This window comes from Podarcis pityusensis, assembly GCF_964106645.2.
Source record: "Podarcis pityusensis genome assembly, chromosome: 14".
Taxonomy (NCBI): domain Eukaryota; kingdom Metazoa; phylum Chordata; class Lepidosauria; order Squamata; family Lacertidae; genus Podarcis; species Podarcis pityusensis.
Genome location: NC_138039.1, coordinates 39958272 through 39981906, shown reverse-complemented (window position 1 = coordinate 39981906; position 23635 = coordinate 39958272). Strand labels below are relative to the sequence as shown.

Here is a 23635-nt window from a genome sequence, read left to right as displayed (position 1 = left end):
TATGGGGGAAAAAGGAAAGGGGAGCCCTCTCAATGACCTTGGGGTGTCATGGCTTTCCTCAAAGGACTGTAGAGTTGTAGTTCCTGCGAGAGAACTCTTTTATCATCTGGCACATTTTCAGAAGTACATTTCCCAGACTTCTTTTGTTCCAAGTGGTAATATTTAGAAATGGGCAGTTCCAGTCCTGCCCCATAGTTGGAATGATGGAAAACGGGGTGATAAATAAATTTACGGTGATGCTTACACATTGGGGTTACTTTGTAGAATTTGCTCATTATGTGGACATTGGAGGGTGTCTTTTAAAGCCATCTGAGTTGGTTGGAGAAGAACATTATGAAGAAGCTCAGGTCTGAGGTTTAGTTCAGCCCATCTAGCACAGGGTTGCAGAACCATCAGTCCTCCATATTTTGCCGGACTACAATTCCCATCTGCCCCAGTCAGTCTAAGCAGCGAGGAGGGATGATGGGAGTTGGAGTCCCACAGCACCTGTCAGGCTAGAGATTGCCCATTCCTGATTGAAACCTTTGCACTCGAAATTGGGCTGAGATTTGCTTTGGATAAGCCCTGCGTTGCCTGCGGTTAATACAGGTTGTGAATTGTCAGGATACACCAAGGTAGCAACACATTTCTTTCCATTTGCTCTTTTCTTAGGTTATAATCGGGACGCCAACCATGAAGCAAAGGAGGTCTATTCTGCAGTTGATTACTGCTGGCATGCCTGTGTCGAACGATGTGAATTTGCTTGAACTTGCAGAAATAACCACCGGTTATGTTGGAGCTGACCTTACGGCGCTCTGCAGAGAGGCTTCAATGCAGGCTGTTTTTCGTGCCTCTTCGGTAAGGAATTATTTCAGATGTCAGCCCAGAATATTTTCGTACACTGGGGGAGTCTCCCCCCACGCACTCTTCCCCCTGCCCCCGCTTTGTGTTAAATGCTCAGCAGCTTTATCCTGTGTGACATTGTGGCTGCAAATAGACATAGCTTGCTTTTGAGTTGCTGGGCCTGCACAACATCTAGGGTGGGGAACCAGCTTGGGAGATTTGTGTCAGTTACACAGGTGCAATTGAGTGTCTGTGTCAGTGTGTTACATTTATTAGATAGCAATGATTCGCACACCTGGGATGCAGAAGAGACTGAAATAACTTGTTTGCCCATCACAGAGTCGGCAACACTGGCCGAACTCTGCATGCCTGATATGTACCATTCCCTGTTTTTCTGATGTTCAGGCAGTGGGTACCATTAACTGACACCACCCAAACTCAGGAAGGGGTTATAACTGGGGTTCCCATATTTCAAAAAGTAACAACCAGCACACCCCGAAAGTTGATGGGGTGTTTTTTTAGGAAGACCCCAAAATTGTTGAGCTTTGCAAAAGTACAAGATATCTGGCATGGAAAACCCTAAGAAGGGGACTCTCCAAACTTTGCACAGTGGCCATGGAATACCAACTGACTGTTTGAGGTGGCAGATAAGGGAGCAACTGGGATCATGAGAAGCAATACTCTTCACTGCAATGTTTTGTTGCAGATCCACTCTGTGTGCAGTGGTATATCATATATGTGCCTATTTCTGGAATCTGTGCCTTTCACACCCTGTAATATGGCCAAGGAACGCAACCTAGGCCGAGACATTTACAGTCAAGCTCATTTCTCAGTGATCCCCATTACATTCTAGAGCACAAAGTAAAATGAGCTGCTATCAGGGATTGAGGAATGCTTGCTACATTGAGATTAGCAGTGCAGTGGTACCTCGGTTATCAAACGTAATCCGTTCTGGAAGACAGTTTGAGTTCTAAAACATTCAAAAACTGAGGCACAAAGGACTGTCTGCAAATTCAGTTGAGAAAATTGAAAAACACGCAGTGGAAGCCATTCGACTTCCGAGGCGCATTCGAAAAAGGAAGCATTTACTTCCAGGTTTTCAGTGTTTGGGTTCCGAAACATCTGTCAACGGAGATGTTTGAGAACCGAGGTACCACTGTATATGGTTATAGGTGTCTGCTTTGCTCCGGCCATCTCTATAAACACAGGGTTACAGTGTCAGAGAGACAATTTGAGCTGGGTGCGGGGAGAGGCGGTCTTTCTGGCCAATCCCACTGAACGACCCATATTCTACAGTTCACAGGACCTTTCTCAGTTCCCCCACTCAACAATGGGTATTTTTGCTCGTAAAGTAAAGGACCCCTGGACGGTTAAGTCCTAACAAAGGCGACTAGGGTTGTGGCGCTTATCTCGCTTTCAGGCCAAGGGAGCTGGCGTTTGTCCACAGGCAGCTTTCCGGGTCATGTGGCCAGCATGACTAAACCGCTTCTGACGCAATAGAACACTGTGACGGAAACCAGAACGCACAGAAATGCTGTTTACCTTCCTGCCGCAGCAGTACCTATTTATTTATTTATCTATCTACTTATTTGTTTAGCTACTTGCACTGGTTTGCTTTTGGGCTGCTAGGTTGCTAGTAATTATTAATATCACATAGCCACAGTTGCTTCCCCTAGGAGGCCTCTGTAGCTGTGTTATCACAAGCTCCTGGAAATCATAGCAGAGTTGCATGTCTCTGTAGAATCAGAGTATTGTAAAACATTATAACTTGAATGTTGTAACAGACACTATTTGCCCTGTGAGAAAGAAGGGAAAAGTGAAGCAAACAGGCAAAGAGACAGCGCCAGTCAAACTGTCCCCTCCCTGCCCAACTGTACAATTTGTGGTGGGGACACAGGTGGCGCTGTGGTCTAAACCATTGAGCCTCTTGGGCTTGCCAATCAGAAGGTCGGCAGTTTGAATCCCCGTGATGGGGTGAGCTCCCGTTGCTCTGCCCCAGCTCCTGCCAACCTAGCAGTTCAAAAGCACGCCAGTTCACGTAGATAAATAGGTACCACTGCAGTGGGAAGGCAAACGGCATTTCCGTGCGCTCTGGTTTCTGTCACAGTGTTCCGTTGCGCCAGAAGTGGTTTAGTCCTGCTGGTCACATGACCTGAAAAGCTGTCTGTAGACAAACACTGGCTCCCTCGGCCTGAAAGCGAGATGACCGCCGCAACCCCATAGTCGCCTTTGACTGGACTTAACCTTTCAGGGGTCCTTTACCTTTACACCTACAATTTATATCATTTATTTGCTTTAGTATTTTGCCACTGTAAACTGCTCTGGGTGCTGTGTCAGAAAGCAGTATATAAATGTAAGTTGTGGACCCAGATATATGGACTGATTGTTCATTGGCAGGGCTGCTAAGACTTCTCACGAGTGAGTGACTTCAGGGTTTGGGGCATTAAAAGCAAACAAACCTTTTTTTTCCTCTGCTTGTACATACATTTCTTCAGGATTCAGTTGACACAGTGCACATGTCGGACTTCCGTGAAGCATTGAAAACGATCCAGCCGTCCTCTGTTCGAAGTGGAGTTGGGCTGGCAGACTTCAGGCCTGTCGCCTGGGATCAGATTGGTGGCCTTGAAGATGTGAAACTCAAGTTAAAACAGGTAGCGTTACAGAGACGAATTTCAAGGGTGGCTATACTTTCACAGGTCTTGGATTCTGCAATTATTACTTTATTTATCACATTTCCAGCTCTCTCCCCTCATGGAGCTTGGGGAGATGTTTATAGCACTACTGATGTAGAGACAAAATAACATGTAAGATTGTAGCCAGATTTAGATGACCGCTTAAAACAGGAATCAGGAAACAGTGGCCCTCCAAGAGGTTGCTCAATCCTGACCATTGTTGATGCTGGTAGGGGCTGGTGGGAGTTTGAATCTACCAGTATCCAGAGGTTCTTTGTGCTTATTTAGAGGGTTCAAAATGCTTTGTTAGTTTTGTGAGAATTATTTCTCTACAATGACAGAGGAAATGGGGCAGAGGGGAACTTTCCTCTGCAAGCTGGTTTACTGCCTTCAGACCATAACCTTGGACGAGACTAGAAATGTCAGAAGGAGCAACTATTATTATTATTATTATTATTTATTAATTTTTTGTATATTGCCCTATACGCACAGGTCTAAGGGTGGTTACAACATAAAACTGCAATATAAAAACACAAAATGCGTAATAAAAACAAAAACAACCCAATTAACACCCCTCAACACATTTTAAAAGGGCATCGGATATCAATCAGCCAAAGGCCTGGTTAAAGAGGAATGTTTTTACCTGGCGCCTAAAGGTGTATAATGAAGGCACCAGGCGAACTTCGTTGGGGAGAGCATTCCATAGACAGGAAGCCACTGCAGAGAAGGCCCCTACGCTCAGTGCAGTTGAGTGTAGAATGCAGAGAAAGTTGTCAGCTCAAAGTCTTAAAGGAAACTCAAAACCAGGAATGATGTTTGTTTAGCAGAAAGCTATTTCTCTCTGGATAATTTATTATTTATACCCCTCCCATCTGGCTGGGTTCCCCAGCCACTCCCAACAGAAGCTCCCAACAGAATATTACAATATTACAATATTACAATAAAACAGCAAATATTAAAAGCTTCCCGAAACAGGGCTGCCTTCAGATGTCTTCTGAAAGTCAGATCATTGTTTATTTCCTTGACATCTGATGGGAGGGCGTTCCACAGGGCGGACACAACTACCGAGAAGGCCCTCTGCCTGGTTCCCTGTAAGCTCACCACCAGAAGGCCCTCAGAGTTGGACCTCAGTGTCCAGACTGAACGATGGGGGTGGAGATGCTCCTTCAGGTGTAAAAATAATTTATTATTTCTACCCCACCCATCTGGCTGGGTTTCCCATCTAAACTGGGCCGAGGCGATTTAGGGCTTTAAAAGTCAGCACCACACTTTGAATTGTGCTCGGAAACGTACTGGGAGCCAGTATAGGTCTTTCAGGATTGGTGTTATACTGTCTCGGCGGCCACTCCTAGTCACCAGTCTAGCTGCCGCATTCTGGATTAATTGCAGTTTCTGGGTCACCTTCAGAGGTAGCCCCACATAGAGCGCACTGCAGTAGTCCAAGCGGGAGATAACCAGAGCTCTGGCAAGACAGTCTGTGGGTCTCAGCCTGCGTACCAGGTGGAGCTGGTAGACGGCTGCCCTGGACACGGATTTAACCTGTGCCTCCATGGACAGCTGTGAGTCCAAAATGACTCCCATGCTGCTCACTTGATCCTTCAGGGGCACAGTTACCCCATTCAGTGTTGCCTTGTATGATCTAATGTTATAAGGAATTAATGGAAGTTTCTACGGCTTTTTTGTATTTGCAGAGCATTGAATGGCCTATAAAATTCCCAGAAGCTTTTGTGAGAATGGGGCTTGCCCGCCCGAAGGGCATCCTTTTGTACGGACCGTCAGGTTGCGCCAAAACTACGCTTGTAAAAGCAGCCGCCACAAGCTGTCACTGTTCCTTTCTGTCTGTGAGCGGTGCCGACCTTTTCTCGCCTTACGTTGGAGATTCGGAGAAGATTTTGTCTCAGGTTTGTTTTTTATTTTCCTCGTAATCTACAGTCCTTGGGTGAAAATAGACCACATTAAATAATTATCAGGTTCAGACCTAGCCATCCTGCTTTAGTAACCCATAGCTAGATTCTAGTTTTATATTGTGGCTGATAGACTGAGATTAAACTTTGGTTTCCTGGTTTGGGTACAAGAAGAAATCGTGGTTTCAGAAATGATTTAAGTTTTCTGTTACAGTGTGCTAGAGAAGGCAGGAAAGAGCGCGCAGGCACAGAACTCATTTTATTATGCCGACTTTATTGCATCTGAGGTGACAGTATGTCCACAGAATAAGATAATTTAAGAAAACAGTTAAACATAAAAACCAAGGAGAGGGCCTTCTCGGTAGTGGCGCCCACCATGTGGAACGCCCTCCCATCAGATTTCAAGGAAATAAACAACTGTCTGAATTTTAGAAGATACCCGAAGGCAGCCCTGTTTAGGGAAGTTTTAAATGTTTTCTCTTTTATCACTAGTAATAATAATAATAATATTCTGTTGGGAGCCGCCCAGAGTGACTTGGGAAACCCAGCTGGATGGGTGGGGTATATATAATATATTATCATTATTATTATGTCCACACTTTCATTATTAAGGGCTACCGTCTCACTCTGTATACATCGTAACTTCAGACAAGCCATGCTAATTGAAGTACCTTTCAACTTGATGCTAAATTTTTGTATTGAGCCTTTTTCACAGATTTCCATTTATCTCTCGGTGTGGCAGGGCTGACTTTTTATGCCTTTAATCACCTTCCAAACAACCACCTCAAGGCGATTTGCACGTAAGAGAATTAAAAACAGTTGAACATAAACAGATAAACACATTAGCAGGATTGCTGTAATAACCTGCAGTCTTATAAGAGTATATATTTACAGTAGGTAATTAAATGAGCAAGTCAAATGAATCTGGATATGCAGAAGATATTAAAAAAATAAATTTAAGGAACCGCAGAAAGAGGGGGGAGGAAGTCGAATTTTGAAACCTGAAATTGATTGTAAAACTAATGAAATGTATAAATTTGTAAAGAATAAATAAAAAGCTAAGTAAATAAATAAAACCATAACAAAATAGACACTCATGGTAAATACCTATTTATCCAGCAGGTAAAGCCTGTCAGAAATATAAATTCTTCAGTTGTTTTGTGAAAGTGCAGATTGTGGTTGGCTGTCGAAGGTCAACAGAAACACAGAACAGAGACAGCCACACCAAAAGCACTGCTTTGAGTTACTGCAGAGCAAGCTTCTGAGATCTTTATATCATGCAAAAGAAGCTCTCCTACAAATCAGAGTGATCTGCTGGGTCTGTAGTTGGCTTCAGCAAGTATAGTGCTATCTTGGTTCTCAAACTTAATCCGTTCTGGAAGTCCGTTCCGAAACCAAAGCGTTCCAAAACCAAAGCACACTTTCCCATAGAATGTAATGCAAAATGGATTAATCCGTTCCTGACTAAAACAGAAATTTAACATGAATTTTACTATCTAACAAGACCATTGAGCCATAAAACGAAAGCAATAAACAATGTACTGCAGTCACACAATCAATCAGTAGCTGAACTGGGTTCCACAGTGTCATGAAAATAAAACAAAAAAAGCCACAAAAACGCAAAATAAATAGCAAAAACAGACAGACACTCAAAACGGAAGTGTGGCACTCAAATCGGAAGCGTAACACTCAAAACAGAGCACGTTTGGATTCCGAAAAAAGTTTGCAAACTGGAACACTTCCGGGTTTGCAATCTTTGGGTTCCCAGTAGTTTGAGTACCAAGGCATTTGAGAACCAAAGTACCCCTGTGCAAAGAAGAATTTACACTTCATTTGAACATAGGGAAAAAATTCATGTCTTCCCCATTTGACTTAAATTATGCATTCTGCACAGATATATGATTTCTACCTATCTCCCCCACCCACCGCTTAATTTTACTTATTCAAGGTATTTCGTCAAGCAAGAGCCAATGCGCCTGCAATTGTATTCCTTGATGAGATTGATTCTATCCTGGGATCTCGGTCAGCCAGTAAAACAGGGCATGGCGTCCAGGAGAGAGTTCTTTCTGTCCTCCTTAATGAATTGGATGGCGTTGGGCTGAAGTTAACGGAGAGGAGAGGAAATAAAGCCGAGCTGGAAAATGACAGTCGAGAACAAACAGAAAATGATAGAGAGGTATCTAATTCTCATGTTTTTCATCCTTTTGCTTTTGTAGATGAGCTCATTTCTATCTGCTGAATCTCTTATGGCATAAACGCAGAAAGCTAGGTTGCAACAACAGACACAGGCCCCTTATGCACTGTAGAATTAAAGCAGTATCATGCCACTTTAAACAGTCATGGCTTCCTGCAAGGAATTCTGGGAACTGTAGTTTGTTAAGGGTCCTGAGAGTTGTTAAAGTTAAAGGGACCCCTGACCATTAGGTCCAGCCATGGCAAACTCTGGGGTTGCGGCGCTCATCTCACTTTATTGGCCGAGGGAGCCAGTGTACAGCTTTCGGGTCATGTGGCCAGCATGACTAAGCCGCTTCTGGCGAACCAGAGCAGCGCACAGAAACGCCGTTTACCTTCCCGCCAGAGCGGTACCTATTTATCTACTTGCACTTTGACGTGCTTTCAAACTGCTAGGTTGGCAGGAGCAGGGACGGAGCAACGGGAACTCACCCCGTCGCGGGGATTTGAACTGCCGACCTTCTGATCGGCAAGTCCTAGGCTCTGTGGTTTAACCCACAGCACCACCCGCGTCCACCTGAGAGTTGTTAGGAGACGCTTACCGTATTTTTTGCACCATAACACTCACTTTTTTCCTCCTAGAAAGTAAGGGGAAATGTCTGTGCGTGTTATGGAGCGAATGCCTGCGGGTGGCGGGGGGGGGATCTGCTACAGTCGTGAGCAGAGGATCCATGGTTCCCCTTCCTTCCCTCCTCCATGGTTACAAAGCATGGATCCACATGGATCCTCAGGATTTTTGCATTGGGCTACTCCAAACTCACTGTCAGATCACATGTCTGTGGCCACAGCATGAACCACAATAATCATATATCCACTATTTTGTTTAGAATATTTTTTTTCTTGTTTTCCTCCTCTAAAAACTACGTGCGTGTTATGGTCTGGTGCGTGTTATAGAGCGAAAAATACGGTAATCCTCTCACAGAGATTCCATTCCCAGAGTGGTTTAGTAATCAGTCCATTTCCCCAGTGAACACCGTCAGTAGTAGGTTCTTAAGTCCATAATAATAATAATAATAATAATAATAATAATTTATACCCCACCCATCTATTAAATCGTTTTGAAAATCGTTTTGTTCGGTTTTCTGCACAGTTACCCTTGAATGCATTTTCCCTTAAATTGATAAATACCACCACTGGCAATGTTAGATATAAACAGATAAATAGAAGGACACATGGAGAAAATACTGCAAATGGGTTTCTTTGAAACCTTTTCCATAAGTTTGCTTACTTTGCATTTTATGTCTACAAAGGTTGTAATGGGTATAAGCTACATACAACATTGATTATCTCAGACTGGGCTTTAATTCTGATAAATCCTGAATAAAGAACTAGTTGGCTTTCTTCTAATACTGCGTAACAGGGATGGGAAACTTATAGCTAGTCCCAGCCATCTTGGCCAGCAGTCAAGGGCAATGGGAGTTGTAGTTCAACATCATAAGGCCACAGGATTTCCATCTATGCCTCATAGTTCTATAACCCTGGACAATCCCGTACATGAAAAGAGTTAGTGAAACTTTTTGTTACCATGAGTACAGTCTTTTTTTTTTACGAATAATATTTATTAAATTTTCCATTTTAACAATCCAATAAAAGCCACATTAAAAACATTACAAATTGTAATGCAATCTAACAGTTCAAATTTTATGCAAAATTATAAATCTCCAACAGTACAATCTTATGTATGTCTACACCAGGCTTCCTCAACCTCGTCCCTTCAGATGTTTTTGAGACTACAATTCCCATCATACCTGACCACTGGTCCTGCTAGCTAGGGATCATGGGAGTTGTAGGCCAAAAACACCTGGAGGGCCGAGGTTGAGGAAGCCTAGTCTACTCTGAAGTATGTTCCATTGAGTTCAGTGAGGCTTATTCCTAGTATTTATTCATAGGATTGCAGCCTAATTCTTTTCTTAGTTGACTTGTTGTCTAAAACAAGTATGTGGGGTAATTTAAAGCCACCTTTAATTTTGGGTGAATAAGCAGGATATACAGTTAATGTGAATTAAACATTTTTCCCCCAATAATGAATTGGGGGGGGGGTGTTTAAAAGACCCAGAATCCTTCCTGTTAGGGATAATTCAGCCTGAATTCCCAGGTGTCAAAAAAGGTTATTTATATATGCCACTACTGTGGCCTGTGTTTTGCTAGCCCAAAAATGTAAAATGAGCGAGGTCCTAACCAAAGAAGAATGGCAACTTAAGTTGACAGAATATGCACAACTTGCAGACTTAACATACAGAATAAGAGAACAAGAAGAACATATGTTTAAGGAAGATTGGAAAACGTTTATTGAATATATGGGAAATGATTGTGTTCAGCTGAAAATGCTGGCAGCGTTAAGATAAATTCAACAGTCTAAATAAGTTTTGATGGATGCAATAATGGAATACTGAATGGTATAGTTTTTGTAAAATATGCGGGGATTTATTATATGTAAAATGAACCATGGAAAGAGAAGAAGGGAAGTCATTGATACCTTAAGGAGGTAAAATGAATATTTTAAATTGTAAAACAGAAAATTTAATAAAAATTAGATAGATAGATAGACAGACAGACAGACAGACAGACAGACGGACAGACAGTTAATGTGCAAATGCTTGTTTTTCAAGCGTTTAATTTTTGCCAATTTTCCAGCTGGAATTTCAGGAGGTTTTCAACAAAGATGTCGTTGTCGTCGCTGCAACCAACAGACCAGACATGTTGGACGATGCCTTGTTGCGTCCTGGACGGTTTGACAAGATCATCTATATTCCACCTCCAGATCGGAAGGTAGGGCACAAATCCAGAGGTGAATTTTAAACCGCAGAGATAGGTAATTACGAGCATTCCGTTTTTCACAAAGAAAGATATATGAAGCCTGTTGAGACTTGGGTTTAAACTTCCAGATATTTAGCAGGCAAGCCAGTGTTTAGAGCTGCTTTCATATTCCATCCACTTAGAACTCAGCTTCCCAAGTTTGTGCCTTTCTAAGGATGCATCTGGGACGCGGGTGGCGCTGTGGGTAAAACCTCAGTGCCTAGGACTTGCTGATCGCATGGTCGGCGGTTCGAATCCCCGCGGCGGGGTGAGCTCCCGTCGTTCGGTCCCAGCTCCTGCCCACCTAGCAGTTCGAAAGCACCCTTAAGTGCAAGTAGATAAATAGGGACCGCTTACTAGCGGGAAGGTAAACGGCGTTTCCGTGTGCTGCGCTGGTGCTGGCTCGCCAGCTGCAGCTTCGTCACGCTGGCCATGTGACCCGGAAGTGTCTTCGGACGGCGCCGGCTCACGGCCTCTAGAGCGAGATGAGCACGCAACCCTAGAGTCGGACACGACTGGCCCGTACGGGCAGGGGTACCTTTACCTTTAAGGATGCATCTGCCTTTTGTGACACACAAAAGCAGACTGCAGTTAGCATGCTACTTTGTAAAACAAAAACAACAAACACACAATTAAGTGGTGCATAAATTTTGTGAAATAAATAATAAAATAGTAGCTGTGAGTTCCCAGTTTGACAGCCCTTTGCAAACCATAGTTTGTAAGTTGACCTAGGTTTAGATATAATGCCAGTCCATGGTTCGGTGCCATGTCTGAACTCAACAGTGTATATCATAATTGTTCTTTTTTTAAAAGAACACATGTGTTAAACCTATTTCAGAGTAGACTGTGGACTTGTACTTTAATGCTGCAGAACACTGGCTTTCAAACTGTGTTCCAGGGAGGTCTGGGATTCCTTAGAAACTTTTCAGAGGTTTCATGGTGAAAAGATCAATAACAGAGAATAAATGTCCCTTATAGGTAGTTTGTTTGCCATTGCTCTTTTTGCCCAGCAGTGTGCCATTATAAAGGAATTTGGGAAGCTGTCTAAAATGGGCAAATAGTTTTATCAGCTTTGGAAGGGTGTATTTATTTTATGCCGTTCCTGAAATCTGATGTGTAGTGATCCATTAAGGAAAACATCATTCTGCTCTCAGCTAGCCTCCCCAACTGTCTGCCTTCTTTCTTACAAATATGTAACTCTGACCCTTTCTTTTCTGTTTCACATTAGGGAAAGTTTTCTATTTTGAAAATCTGCACTGAAAAAATTCCGGTTGATCCTGATGTTTCTCTAGAGGATATAGCAGCTCGTGCTAATCTGTTCTCTGGAGCTGACCTTGAAAACCTTTGCAAGGAGGTAAGGCTTTTAATTTTCCTAATTAGTCCTAATTAGTCTTGGGAGAGTTTTCTGAAATGTTCTAATTTTTGCTAATTAAGGGGGAAAGGCTTCACGTAAGCTTGAGAGAGAAGTAATATCTCAACTTGAAGTGAAGTTTGTGTTTGTAAGGAAGAGACAAAATCTAGCACTGCAAATAATTACATGCTATTTGATTGTTTTTGCCTTTGAAGATCTCAACTGGGAAATGCAAATAGCTTCTTAATTTAATTTAGTATCTGGTACAAATTAAGAATACAGTATGTCAGCAAACTCAAAAGAGGCAGATATAGTAGTGAGATCCCACTGGATTGTATTTGGAGTAGACCCATTGTGTTGGACTTGTCTACATTTTGATTGTGTTCTTCCACCAAGAATTTCAGTGTACCTCACGGGTCTCCTTCCCCAACGCACACTTTATTCTCACAACAAACTTGTGGAGGTTGGGCAGTTTTGGCATTTCATGGCATTGTGAATAGCATGAGGGTCACTGCTTTCCATGAGGACATACACTGGCAATGTATATTGAAATGGCTCCCAGATCGTGCTAGTGTTCCATTCCTAATCTAAGAAGATTTTACAGGATCCTGTCAATGGTCGTTACAGCCCCTGGTGGTAAGATTACATAGGTCAGGAGTGGATAAATGGATTCCCCACTTTGCCACCTATCTTACTGACATCAGGCGACCAATTTTCCCTTCACGGCATGGCAAAAAATAAAGTCAAGCAAGGCCTGGAGTTACCACCTAACCGGAGGGATATTCCCTCAGGCAAATAGGTCACACTGCCAATCCAGCAGGCTTGGAGTCATCACCTATCGGCTGATAGGCAGTAATTTCAAACCTTCTGGACTTCTCCATGTCCTGCTTTGGACAGAGGTCATCTGCACTACTGAGTTCCCTGTGAACTCAGTATCCTGCCTGATCCCAGCAGGCTTGCTGTGACCGCCACTCCGCTGATCCGCAGGGAAGGAAAGACTCCTTTGCCAATGCACATTCAGAAGCACATTTTAAGGCTACCAATTGTGCATTGGCAACGGTAGGCCTGTCTCTCCCATGTCTGATTTCACCCATGGCATCAGGTGCAGGGCAGGTGGGTGTGGTTTGGGGAAAACAGCCTCATGGGCCAAATTGAAACCCTAAGTAGGTCCATGAGCTGCGGTAACTGTGCCCCTGAAGGACCAGGTGCGCAGCCTGGGAGTCATTTTGGACTCACAGCTGTCCATGGAGGCACAGGTCAATTCTGTGTCCAGGGCAGCTGTCTACCAGCTCCATCTGGTATGCAGGCTGAGACCCTACCTGCCCGCAGACTGTCTTGCCAGAGTGGTGCATGCTCTAGTTATCTCCTGCTTAGACTACTGCAATGCGCTCTACGTGCAGCTACCTTTGAAGGTGACCAGGAAACTACAACTAATCCAGAATGCAGCAGCTAGACTGGTGACTGGGAGCAGCCGCCGGGACCTTATAACACCTGAAAGACCTACATTGGCACCCAGTACGTTTCCGAGCACAATTAAAAGTGTTGGTGCTGACCTTTAAAGCCCTAAACAGCCTCGGCCCAGTATAACTGAAGGAGCGTCTCCACCCCCATCATTCAGCCCGGACGCTGAGGTCCAGCTCCGAGGGCCTTCTGGCGGTTTCTCACTGTGAGAAGTGAGGTTGCAGGGAACCAGGCAGAGGGCCTTCTCGGTAGTGGCGCCCACCCTGTGGAATGCCCTCCCACCAGATGTCAAAGAGAAAAATAACTATCAAACGTTTAGAAGACATCTGAAGGCAGCCCTGTTTAGGGAAGCTTTTAATGTTTGATGTATTACTGTGGAACGCCCTCCCATCAGATGTCAAGGAAATAAACAACTATCTGACTTTTAGATACATCTGAAGGCAGCCCTGTTTAGGGAAGTTTTTAATGTTTGATGGTTTTATTGTGTTTTTTATATTCTGTTGGGAGCCTCCCAGAGTGGCAGGGGTATAAATAAATTATTATTATTATTATTAGCAACCGCAGGTTTGTCTCTCCCACGTCTGATTTCACACATGGCATCAGAGCAGAGCAGATGGGTGGTAGGTCTGGTTTGGGGAAAATAGCCTCGTGGGGTTAAATTGAAACCCTAAGTAGGTCCATGAGCTGGAGGTATCCCACACCTGGAGTAGAAATAATGGATGGTAGTCAGTTAAGTTTTATACTCAGAGTCGGCGTATGGAAATGATTGGCCCTTACTTAGTCGTGTTCATTAACTAAGCTTCATTCGTGTCGGTTTCTCCTCCCCTACCCCTTAGGCTGCTTTATTGGCATTGCAAGAGAACAAAGTTGAAGCAACACCTGTGAAGCAGAAACATTTTGAAAAATCCTTGGAGATCGTCAAACCGTCACTAACCAACGAAGAGCTGGAATTTTATGAAAAAATGTTTAGAAATCGAGAATGATTCTTGAGAAAACAGGGGCTTATTATCCACATTGACATAGGCAACAACTCTTGGCGATGAATTCAACACATCTGTAAAGAGAACAGAGGGGATATGGTTGTTTATTCATTTATTTAGAGTGTAAATTTCTCCATCGCCTCTTCAAACTTTTTCAAGGCAGCTCATATACATCACAGAGGTTTCTCTTGGGATTACAGTGAAATTTAGATCCTATGGATAGAAGTCCCTACCAGAGAAGATTGGCTGATAAAGATGATGGACTATGCCGAAATGGCGAAAATGACCGGGAGAATTAGAAACCAAGAAGACAAAAGCTTTAATACAGAGTGGGGGAAATTTATAAGCTACTTAGGAGAACCCTGCAAATAATTAAAAACCTTGGCCGGATTGGAAAAACACTTGTGATTTAGTAAGAACTAGTGTATAATGAAGAGTCTCACGAAGAGTCGGACATGACTAAACGACTAAACAACAACAACAAAGGGTATAATGAGGATTTTAAGGAAAAATGGAGGATAATATGAGATGCAGGGCAAAACAGATTAATAATGGAACCCATGGAGGAAAGTCCAAGGATTCATTCAGGGAATGCTATTTACTTAACATTTACATACAAGTCATAATCTTAATTGTGAAACTGAATTTTAAAAAAAAATTAGATCCTATTCTGTGGGGAGAGGTTTCTTGGTGACATTATGGACAGCAGCTGAGCAAACTGGCGGGACCAGTTTCCTCTTGTGCATATAAAGAAAATGCTGTGAGTATATTTTCAGAGTGGTCCCAAGATTGTGTTTTTTTTATGTGCCTACCATATATTCGATCAGCTTTTCCAGGTCCAATAAAGACTGTAGCCATGGAGCTTGGCTTAACACTGAGTGACTTAACGCTGAGTGGTGCCCAGAATTTGAAGTGCTGTCAAACTGCTCTGGAATATTTACCACAGTGCTGTTAAATTCTTCATATTTATAAAATGAAAAATTCTTCCAAGAGTCAATTACAGTCACATTTCTGCTCTTTTTTTACATAAATAATTTAATCATCTCATAATAAGGTAAAATGTGTTTTTATAACTTAATATAGCTGATTTGTATCGTAATATTCAATAAAGGTATTCAGTTTTGTAATGAAGTGTGGATATTTCCTTTTTTCATTCTTTCATTGCGTATTGGCTTTGCCACTCTGATACGGTCCCCTATCTTAAACCATTAATTAGCCTGTCCCAGCAAAGGAAGAATGGATACGAAACTTACGGAATATGCAGAAATGGCAAAACTCACTGGAAGAATAAGAAATCAAGAGAACAAACTTTTTATAAAAGAATGGAAATGGTTTATTGAATATTTACAAATAAATTGCAAACAGATAAACATTGGCAGGATTATTTTAATAACCTGCAGTTTACATTTAAATTAGATAATTAAATGAGCAAATTAAATTAATTTGGAGATGCAGAAGATACTAAAAAAATAAATTTAAGAAACTGCAGAAAGGAAGGAAGTCAAACTTGGAAATGTTAAAATGATTGTAAAATTAATGAAATGTATAAATTTGAAAAGTATAAATAAAACTTTGAAAAAACAACCAAGAATTAACCTGACATAATTTCCCCTTGTCTCTGATAACTGTTGAAGATCTATAAGATTATACTGGAGTTTTGTGTAGAGGAGTTCAGTACCGGTATATTATAAGGTGCACTTAGCACATAGGAGAAATAGGACTTTATCAGTTTGGGGTGGATTTCTGGGGGCGTTCTTCATTTACTCCATTTATCTTGAACAAAGGAAACAATAATTATAATTCCTTTTGCTGGAAAGGGAGGTTTGGGGTTTGGTTTCATTAGGTATGTATCGGGAAATTTTTAATGTCCGATGTTTTACAATTTTTTATATATGCTGTAAGCCGCTCACCCAACCAGATGGGTGGTGTATAAATAATAAAATTATTATTACTTATTTTATTATCACTAACAGATATTTGCAGGTTGGGAATAAAAAGTACATAATGGTACAAATTTTGGGTTACAGTATTAAGATTGGTGCATTGTGTGTATGGACTTTTACCAAGACCAAAGTGAATTGCAAAGCGCTGGTGCTGGGATACAAAGCCCTATACTGCTGGGGACGAGAATACCCGAAGGATTGGCTTACTGTGTACCCAACTGATTACTGCATCCTGCAGCTAAGGATCCTGAGTGAGGTCAGAACTGGGACTTTATTGTGGTGGTACATACCCTGTGGAACTCCCTTCCATTACATATCAGACAAGCACATTCTCTCTTGTATTTTCTGTGCCCACTAAAGACAAACCTATATAAACAAATATATTCTTCTCAGCTGGCATCTGTATTGCATTTGAATAATAATAATAATAATAATAATAATAGCGACAACAACAATTTATTAGCAACAACAATTTATTATTTATACCCCACCCCTCTGCCTGGGTTTCCTCAGCCACTCTGGGCGGCTCTCAACAGGGTAATAATAATAATAGTAATAATAATAATAATAATAATAATGTGATCAAACATTAAAAACTTCCCTAAACAGGGCTGTCTTCAGATGTCCTCTAAAAGTCAGATAGTTTTTTATTTCCTTGACACCTGATGGGAGGGCATTCCACAGGGAGGCCACAATTAGTTTTATGTATGGTCTGCTGCTGTTTAAAACTCTCTTATTTTTTTACGGTGGGGGGGAAGTAGTGCAAGTATATGTTTATATACAGATGTAAATCGTGTACTGATATATGCCAAAATGTTTTTGTATGTGTAACTGATTTGTATATAAAACTGCTCACATTTTAATTTGATCCTGACTTGTTTTTAGGAGGTAATTTGATTCTTGTTTGATTTTATACCAGTGTTATATATTTGATGTTAGCCGCCCTGAGCGTGGTTTCGGCCGGGGAGGGCGGGATACAATTAAAAGTTTATTGTTATTGTTATTATTATTAATGTTTTTATTATACTGTAAATTGCTTTTGGATGGGAAGTGGAACGATGATGATGATGATGATGATAAAATTAGAAAAAAATCATGCTTTTTCTTTTTCTCCTTTCTTTTTTTTTTGAATTTGCATTTTATTTATTTGTTAACATTCTTATATTACATCGGTAAACGTTGTCATATTACATTACAGGACTTACTATAATATAATTTCCAACATGTATACAAAAATTATATACAAATTTTATATACCTAGAAAGAAAATGAAACAAAAAGAAAGAACAAAGAGAAAAAACAAAAAAAAAAAAACCCCCCAATCATATACATACCAACACACTAGACTTCCTGTCTTTCCCGTTGTATATTCCTTTTTTACAAATGAATGTACTCTTATTATTGTATTTTTCTTAACATAGTATCTAATACATTCCTATATCAATATGTGCTCTTAGTATTATTTCTCAACTCAGTCTCACTCCAACATCAATCAAACGCTAGCACTGATAGCGAACCTTTACTGTATTTTTGAACATATGTTTTATATCCCACTTTTCCATAAATTTTTGTTTTGATTTGCCTCTCAGGGTATTTGTTAGCTGCGCCATTTCAGCAAATTCTTGTAGTTTGTAATGCCAGTCCGTCATTGTTGGGGCTTCTTGTTCCTTCCACCCCTTTGCCACCAAAGTCCGAGCTGCGGCCGTTGCAAATAAGAATACCTCCCTAAAGGCCTTCGGGATGTCCCTGCCAACAATGCTTAACAGAAATGCCTCTGGTCTTTTTAAAAATGTTATTCCAAACATTTTTTTCAACTCCTCGTAAATTAAGCCCCAGAACACTTTGATCTTCCTCTTTTCAAAGCCACTGGAAAACGGGCATCCCAGGCTCTGCAGCCCCCATCCCTTAAAATATTATCCTCCCCCTGCAGCAACGGGTTGGTTTCCTTTCAGCCTATGGAATGCTGCCTCTGCAATTCTCGCATGCAACATCACAATAGGACAAGCAGCCTTGCCCACCTTGGTGTATTGCTCTTTGCATTGCAGGCGGAAAAGAGAGAGACGGACCATTCCACTCCATCGCTTTCCGCCACTCCTAGCTGTCAAGGGTCTTAGAAATAAACCACCGGTTCCGGTGAGAGAAGTGAAGAGAACGGGGGGCGGAATTGAGCGTGAAATTGAGCCTGGCAGGCCTAGTCCGCTGGGGGCACAGAGAGTGGACGGCGGCTGCAAAATGGGAGGATGGAGACAGGAATAAAACATGGCCAGAGGGGGCATCTGTTAAGCGCCAACAACAGCCGTGTGTTTAGGGGATCCTGGCCTAGTCCTATTCAATGGCCCGCCACGCAGCCGGGTTCAAAAGCCTGGCGTGCCATAATCCAAGTGGAGCTGAAGAAGCAAAGAGACGCCGTGTGTCGGTTATTTCCAGGCTGCTTTGGCCTAGCGCCGGGGTTCCCAACGTGGGGCTCACGCCCCACCACTGGGGGGCAATTTGATTTTTAAGAGGGGCAATTCGAGAATGAGTTAGACCAAGTGAAGGGCCTTTTAGGCTTCCTCCAGGTGAATAGGAGTTCGCTTTTTGAATAATAAGAATTAGATGTCATGGCGGGGGGGGGCGAGGCTTCAGGATTTTAGAGATGCTTAGGTGGGGCACGGCCTAAAAAAAGGTTGGGAATTACTGGTGTCGCTGGGATGGCACTAGGTTGGGGGTCTGGCTGTGTAGTTGCTCTGCCCTCCCATATCTTGGGGGGGGGGAGGTCTGTTTTTATGCCAAGAAACCTTTGTTGAAGAAAGGGGGGGTTACTCATTGTCCTACATTCCCCTTCCAAAAGCAGCCTTTTCTGCAAACCTTTTCATCTCTCTCTCTGTGTATGTATGTATATATATATATATATATTTGGGGGGGTGTTGTTGAGATTTAAGGGTTTGTATTTGCCTCTCCTTCGTTGTGTGAAGGGAGGATTTTAGACCACGATGATATTATTATTATTATTATTATTATTATTATTATTATTATTAATAATATATCGCCCTATACCCAGAGGGCTCAGGACGGTTCACAGAAAAGATCAACGTAAAAACTGCAATATATAAAATAAAAATGAAAAGGTGTATAATGAAAGTGTCAGGTGAACTGCCCTGGGGAGAGCATTCGACAGACGGGGAGCCGCTGCAGAGAAGGCCTGATATTGTTTTGGACATAAGAAGAGGCTACTGGATCCGGGCCCGTCCAGACCCTCCAAGTGTCCCTATTTTCCAAGGACAGTCCCGGATTTACAGAAGCCATGTCGGTTGCTGATTTGATCCCCAAATGTCCCGTTTTTCCTTAGGACGTCCTTATTTTCACTGGAGAGATGTTGGGGGGTATGCAGTTATGTGACCCCTGAGCCAAGGAGATAAGGAACTATACAGGGAAACTGTATAGGGAAGATTTTTAATGTTTGATGTTTTATTATGTTTTTATATATGTTGGAAGCCGCCCAGAGTGGCTGGGGGCAACCCAGTCAGATGGGTGGGGTATAAATATATATATATATTGGCAGGTTAGGAGTATAAATATATTTATTGGCAGGTTCAGGGTGCAGTTCCTCTACTGCAGGGGTCAGCAATGTTTTTTAGCTGTGGGCCAGTCCACTGTCCGTCAGACTATGTGGTGGGCCCCACTATATTTTGAAAAAAAATAAAAATGCACGAATTCCTATGCTCCACAAATAACCCAGAGATGCATTTTAAATAAAAGCACACATTCTACTCATGTAAAAACACACTGATTCCCAGACCGTCCGGGGCCGGATTGAGAAGGTGATTTGGGCCGCATCCAGCCCCTGAACCTTAGGTTGCCTACCCCTTTTCTACTGTGTGTCTCCTCCAGGCTATGTGACTTGGGACACACCCAGCTGTCAGGTGTTGGTGTTGTTGTTGTTGTTTAGTCGTTTAGTCGTGTCCGACTCTTCGTGACCCCCTGGACCAGAGCGCACCAGGCACTCCTGTCTTCCACTGCCTCCCGCAGTTTGGTCAAACTCATGCTGGTAGCTTCGAGAACACTATCCAACCATCTCGTCCTCTGTCGTCCCCTTCTCCTTGTGCCCTCCATCTTTCCCAACATCAGGGTCTTTTCCAGGGAGTCTTCTCTTCTCATGAGGTGGCCAAAGTATTGGAGCCTCAGCTTCACGATCTATCCTTCCAGTGAGCACTCCGGGCTGATTTCCTTAAGAATGGAGAGGTTTGATTTTCTTTCAGTCCATGGGACTCTCAAGAGTCTCCTCCAGCACCATAATTCAAAAGCATCAATTCTTCAGTGATCAGCCTTCTTTATGGTCCAGCTCCCACTTCCATACATCACTACTGGGAAAACCATAGCTTTAACTATATGGACCTTTGTCGGCAAGGTGATGTCTCTGCTTTTTAAGATGCTGTCTAGGTTTGTCATCGCTTAGCAGGCTATATAAAGGGGAAACTGCCTCCTGCTGAATTTCGGAGCAGATCCAAACAGCCAGTTTGTCCTTGTGGGGGAAGCACTAGAACTGACTTATTAAATCCTGGGACGGAGAAGTGTATATAAAAAAGCTGGAGTGTCAAGCAGTGCATACCTCTTCCCGGGGTGGTACCCAAGGATGCTTACTGAAGGTATCTCTGGAATTTGGTTTTTCCCCCAGGTCTGCCCCTGCTTGTTACCATGGCGAATATGGGATTCTTCGAGCTGCTGATGAAGAAGAAGGAGGTAAGTTTTAGAGCAGATGCAGGACTGACACCAGATGGATGGAGTCTGGGTTATCATCCGTTCCTCTGCATATAAGCATATATGCATATATATGCACCTTGGTTCCCAAACGACAAAAACCCAAAAGTAAGTGTTCCAGCTTGCAAACGTTTTTCAGAAGCCGAATGTCAGATCCAGCTGTCAGCTATTTTTTCTGGGGCGCCTGCACCATTCAGAAGCTGCGCCTTGGTTTTCTAACAGACTTTCAGAACGGATTAAGTTTGGCGCTTTTGTTTTTGCTATTTATTTTGTGTTTTTGAGGCTTTTTTGGTTCATTTGTTTTTGTGACTGTGTGGAACCCAGTTCAGCTATTGATTGATTGATTGATTAATTGATTTTTGTGTGACTGTGGAAATGGATAAAAGCCCCCCATCCAAAGAATGACTATCATCAGTGCAGGTAAGAAAAAATGATAATTTTATTTTTTATCATCTACAATACTGTCTTATTTATTTTATAGTACAGTACATTGATTATTGCTTTCATTTTATGGATCAATGGTCTCATTACATAGTAAAATTCATGTTAAATTGCTGTTTTAGGGGTTGTTTTTAAAAGTCTGGGCTGGATTAACCCATTTTGCATTACTTTCTATGGGAAAGCGCGCCTTGGTTTTGGAACACTTTGGTTTTGGAACAGACTTCCAGAACGGATTAAGTTTGAGAACCAAGGTACCACTGTATAAGGTTCTTCATTGAGCCAAGCAAGGAGAATGCAAGCACTGGGGAGAGAGATTTTCTGAGAGTCATCTCCTCCTCACTTGTCATCCTTTCAAACTCGTCTTTAGAGGAAGTAAAAGGTAAAGGGACCCCTGACCATTAGGTCCAGTCGTGTCCAACTCTGGGGTTGCGGCGCTCATCTCGCTTGATTGGCCAAGGGAGCTGGTGTACAGCTTCCGGGTCATGTGGCCAGCATGACTGAGCCGCTTCTGGCGAACCAGAGCAGCGCACAGAAATGCCGTTTACCTTCCCACCAGAGTGGTACCTATTTATCTACTTGCACTTTGGTGTTCTTTCAAACTGCTAGGTTGGCAGGAGCAGGGACCGAGCAACGGGAGCTCACCCCGTTGCGGGGATTCGAACCGCCAATCTTCTGATCGGCAAGTCCCAGGCTCTGTGGTTTAACCCACAGCGCCACCCGCATCCCTCTTTAGAGGAGGGATGGCGCTTAATTTAAGTAAGACCCATACATCACCTCGATGTTGCTAAGAGAAATCCCTGTCTTCCTTCTCTCTTCCAGCTGATTCCTCTGATTGGATTCGTGGGATCTGCTGGATGCTTCGCAATCTATTCCAGCTGGCACTCTCTGAGAAAACCTGATGTAGTGTAAGCAACACAGCCCTTCTTTCATCTTAAATCAGCCACAGGATTTTTTTAATGTGGGGTTGGGAGCTTATTTCCAAGTAGATGTATTTTAAACTGGGCTATAAGGACCAGTTTTGTAAAAGTGATTAAAGGGGGTGGGGCCCCTGTAATAATACAGTTAAATACAAGAAGTCATTTCACCATATCTGATCATCAGTACATTTCATTTTTAGTTTTAATAAGTCTGGCAACCAAGAACCATGGCAAGATGTGGATTTTACCAAGCCCCAGAAGGTAATGAAAATGCTTGACCAAGAAATGAATGGTTATAGTTCCTAAGTATATTGTGGGTTTTCATTCAGAAATATTAGCGATTTTTCATATAGGCTGATGTGTTAATAGAGTGGTTATACAAGTGGTGAACTTTTGCTAAATACAGAGATTTGGACACAATGCCACCTTTAATGTTTGTAAACTGCAGTGTGATCGCTCTTGATGAAGGATGGTTTTCGTGTGATAAAGTGAAGAAGGGCTTGACTTTGGCTATCTCAAGGCCAATATTATTTGAATGGTTTACGTAGTAAAGATCTAGTTTATAATGTTTTAATTACTGCATTTGTTGGTCATTTTATATATACCATATTTTTTGCTCTATAAGACTCACTTTTTCCCTCCTAAAAAGTAAGGGGCAGTGTGTGTGCGTCTTATGGAGCGAATACAGGCTGCGCAGCTATCCCAGAAGCCAGAACAGCAAGAGGGATCACTGCTTCGCTGCACAGCGATCCCTCTTGCTGTTCTGGCTTCTGGGATTCAGAATATTTTTTTTCTTGTTTCCTCCTCCAAGAACTAGGTGCGTCTTATGGTCCGGTGCATCTTATAGAGCGAAAAATATGGTATATAAGCGTCTCTAAGTGACTTAATAAGAAGGTAAAATGCAAACAGGAAAAATGTACTGTATTAAAAGCCAAATTTCTTTATTATTATTTTTAAATGAACTATACATTACAAAATTCCTAAATTGCTCAACCAACAATACAGTATGAAGAGCAATGGCTCACTCCATATATAGCTTCTTGTGTAATGAAAATCATGAATGTACAAATTACCCAATATTTGGGGGGAAATTGCTACTAGATAATTGGGTTAGTGTTTGCATTTTTTAACATGTTGCTCTTTCGTCTCTTTGTCTTGAAATGCCTGGTAGCATATAACTATAAACCAGCAATGGAAGCCCATCGAAGAGCTGGAGAAAGTAAGAAAAATAGCAAAGGGATGAGATGTCATTGCTTTGAAGCATGGAGTTCAGTGAGCTATATTCTATCCATTTGTGAACTTTAAAAAGAGTCGGCTTATTTTTCTCTGAAATAATACTGTAATTTGCATTTTCAATAAACTTGGAGTTTCAGTTTAAA

General features: G+C 42.2%; 2 protein-coding genes across 4 annotated transcripts in view; both read left to right on the top strand.

Annotated features, from left to right (window-relative positions):
• The window catches only part of AFG2B (AFG2 AAA ATPase homolog B), a 19876-nt gene extending 4527 nt beyond the window's left edge, over positions 1-15349 (top strand). Inside the window, exons 3-9 of the mRNA XM_080980356.1 lie at positions 652-837; positions 3318-3473; positions 5186-5395; positions 7347-7574; positions 10265-10399; positions 11655-11780; positions 14075-15349. Coding sequence (XP_080836482.1) covers positions 652-837; positions 3318-3473; positions 5186-5395; positions 7347-7574; positions 10265-10399; positions 11655-11780; positions 14075-14221 — 1188 coding nt within the window. The 3' untranslated portion in view covers positions 14222-15349. The remainder of the gene's footprint in view (positions 1-651; positions 838-3317; positions 3474-5185; positions 5396-7346; positions 7575-10264; positions 10400-11654; positions 11781-14074) is intronic.
• Positions 10824-23635, top strand: LOC308462714 (normal mucosa of esophagus-specific gene 1 protein-like). Of its 3 annotated transcripts, none has more exons than XM_080980608.1 (5): positions 10824-10960; positions 20816-20880; positions 22159-22244; positions 22457-22517; positions 23428-23635. In XM_080980608.1, exons 2-5 carry the CDS (start codon positions 20836-20838, stop codon positions 23497-23499), a joined length of 264 nt encoding a protein of 87 aa, XP_080836734.1. In that variant the 5' UTR covers positions 10824-10960; positions 20816-20835; the 3' UTR covers positions 23500-23635. The 3 variants fall into 3 exon arrangements, with proteins under 3 accessions (XP_080836734.1, XP_080836732.1, XP_080836733.1); XM_080980606.1 differs by lacking the exon at positions 10824-10960 and adding an exon at positions 18141-18294; XM_080980607.1 differs by lacking the exon at positions 10824-10960 and adding an exon at positions 18355-18719.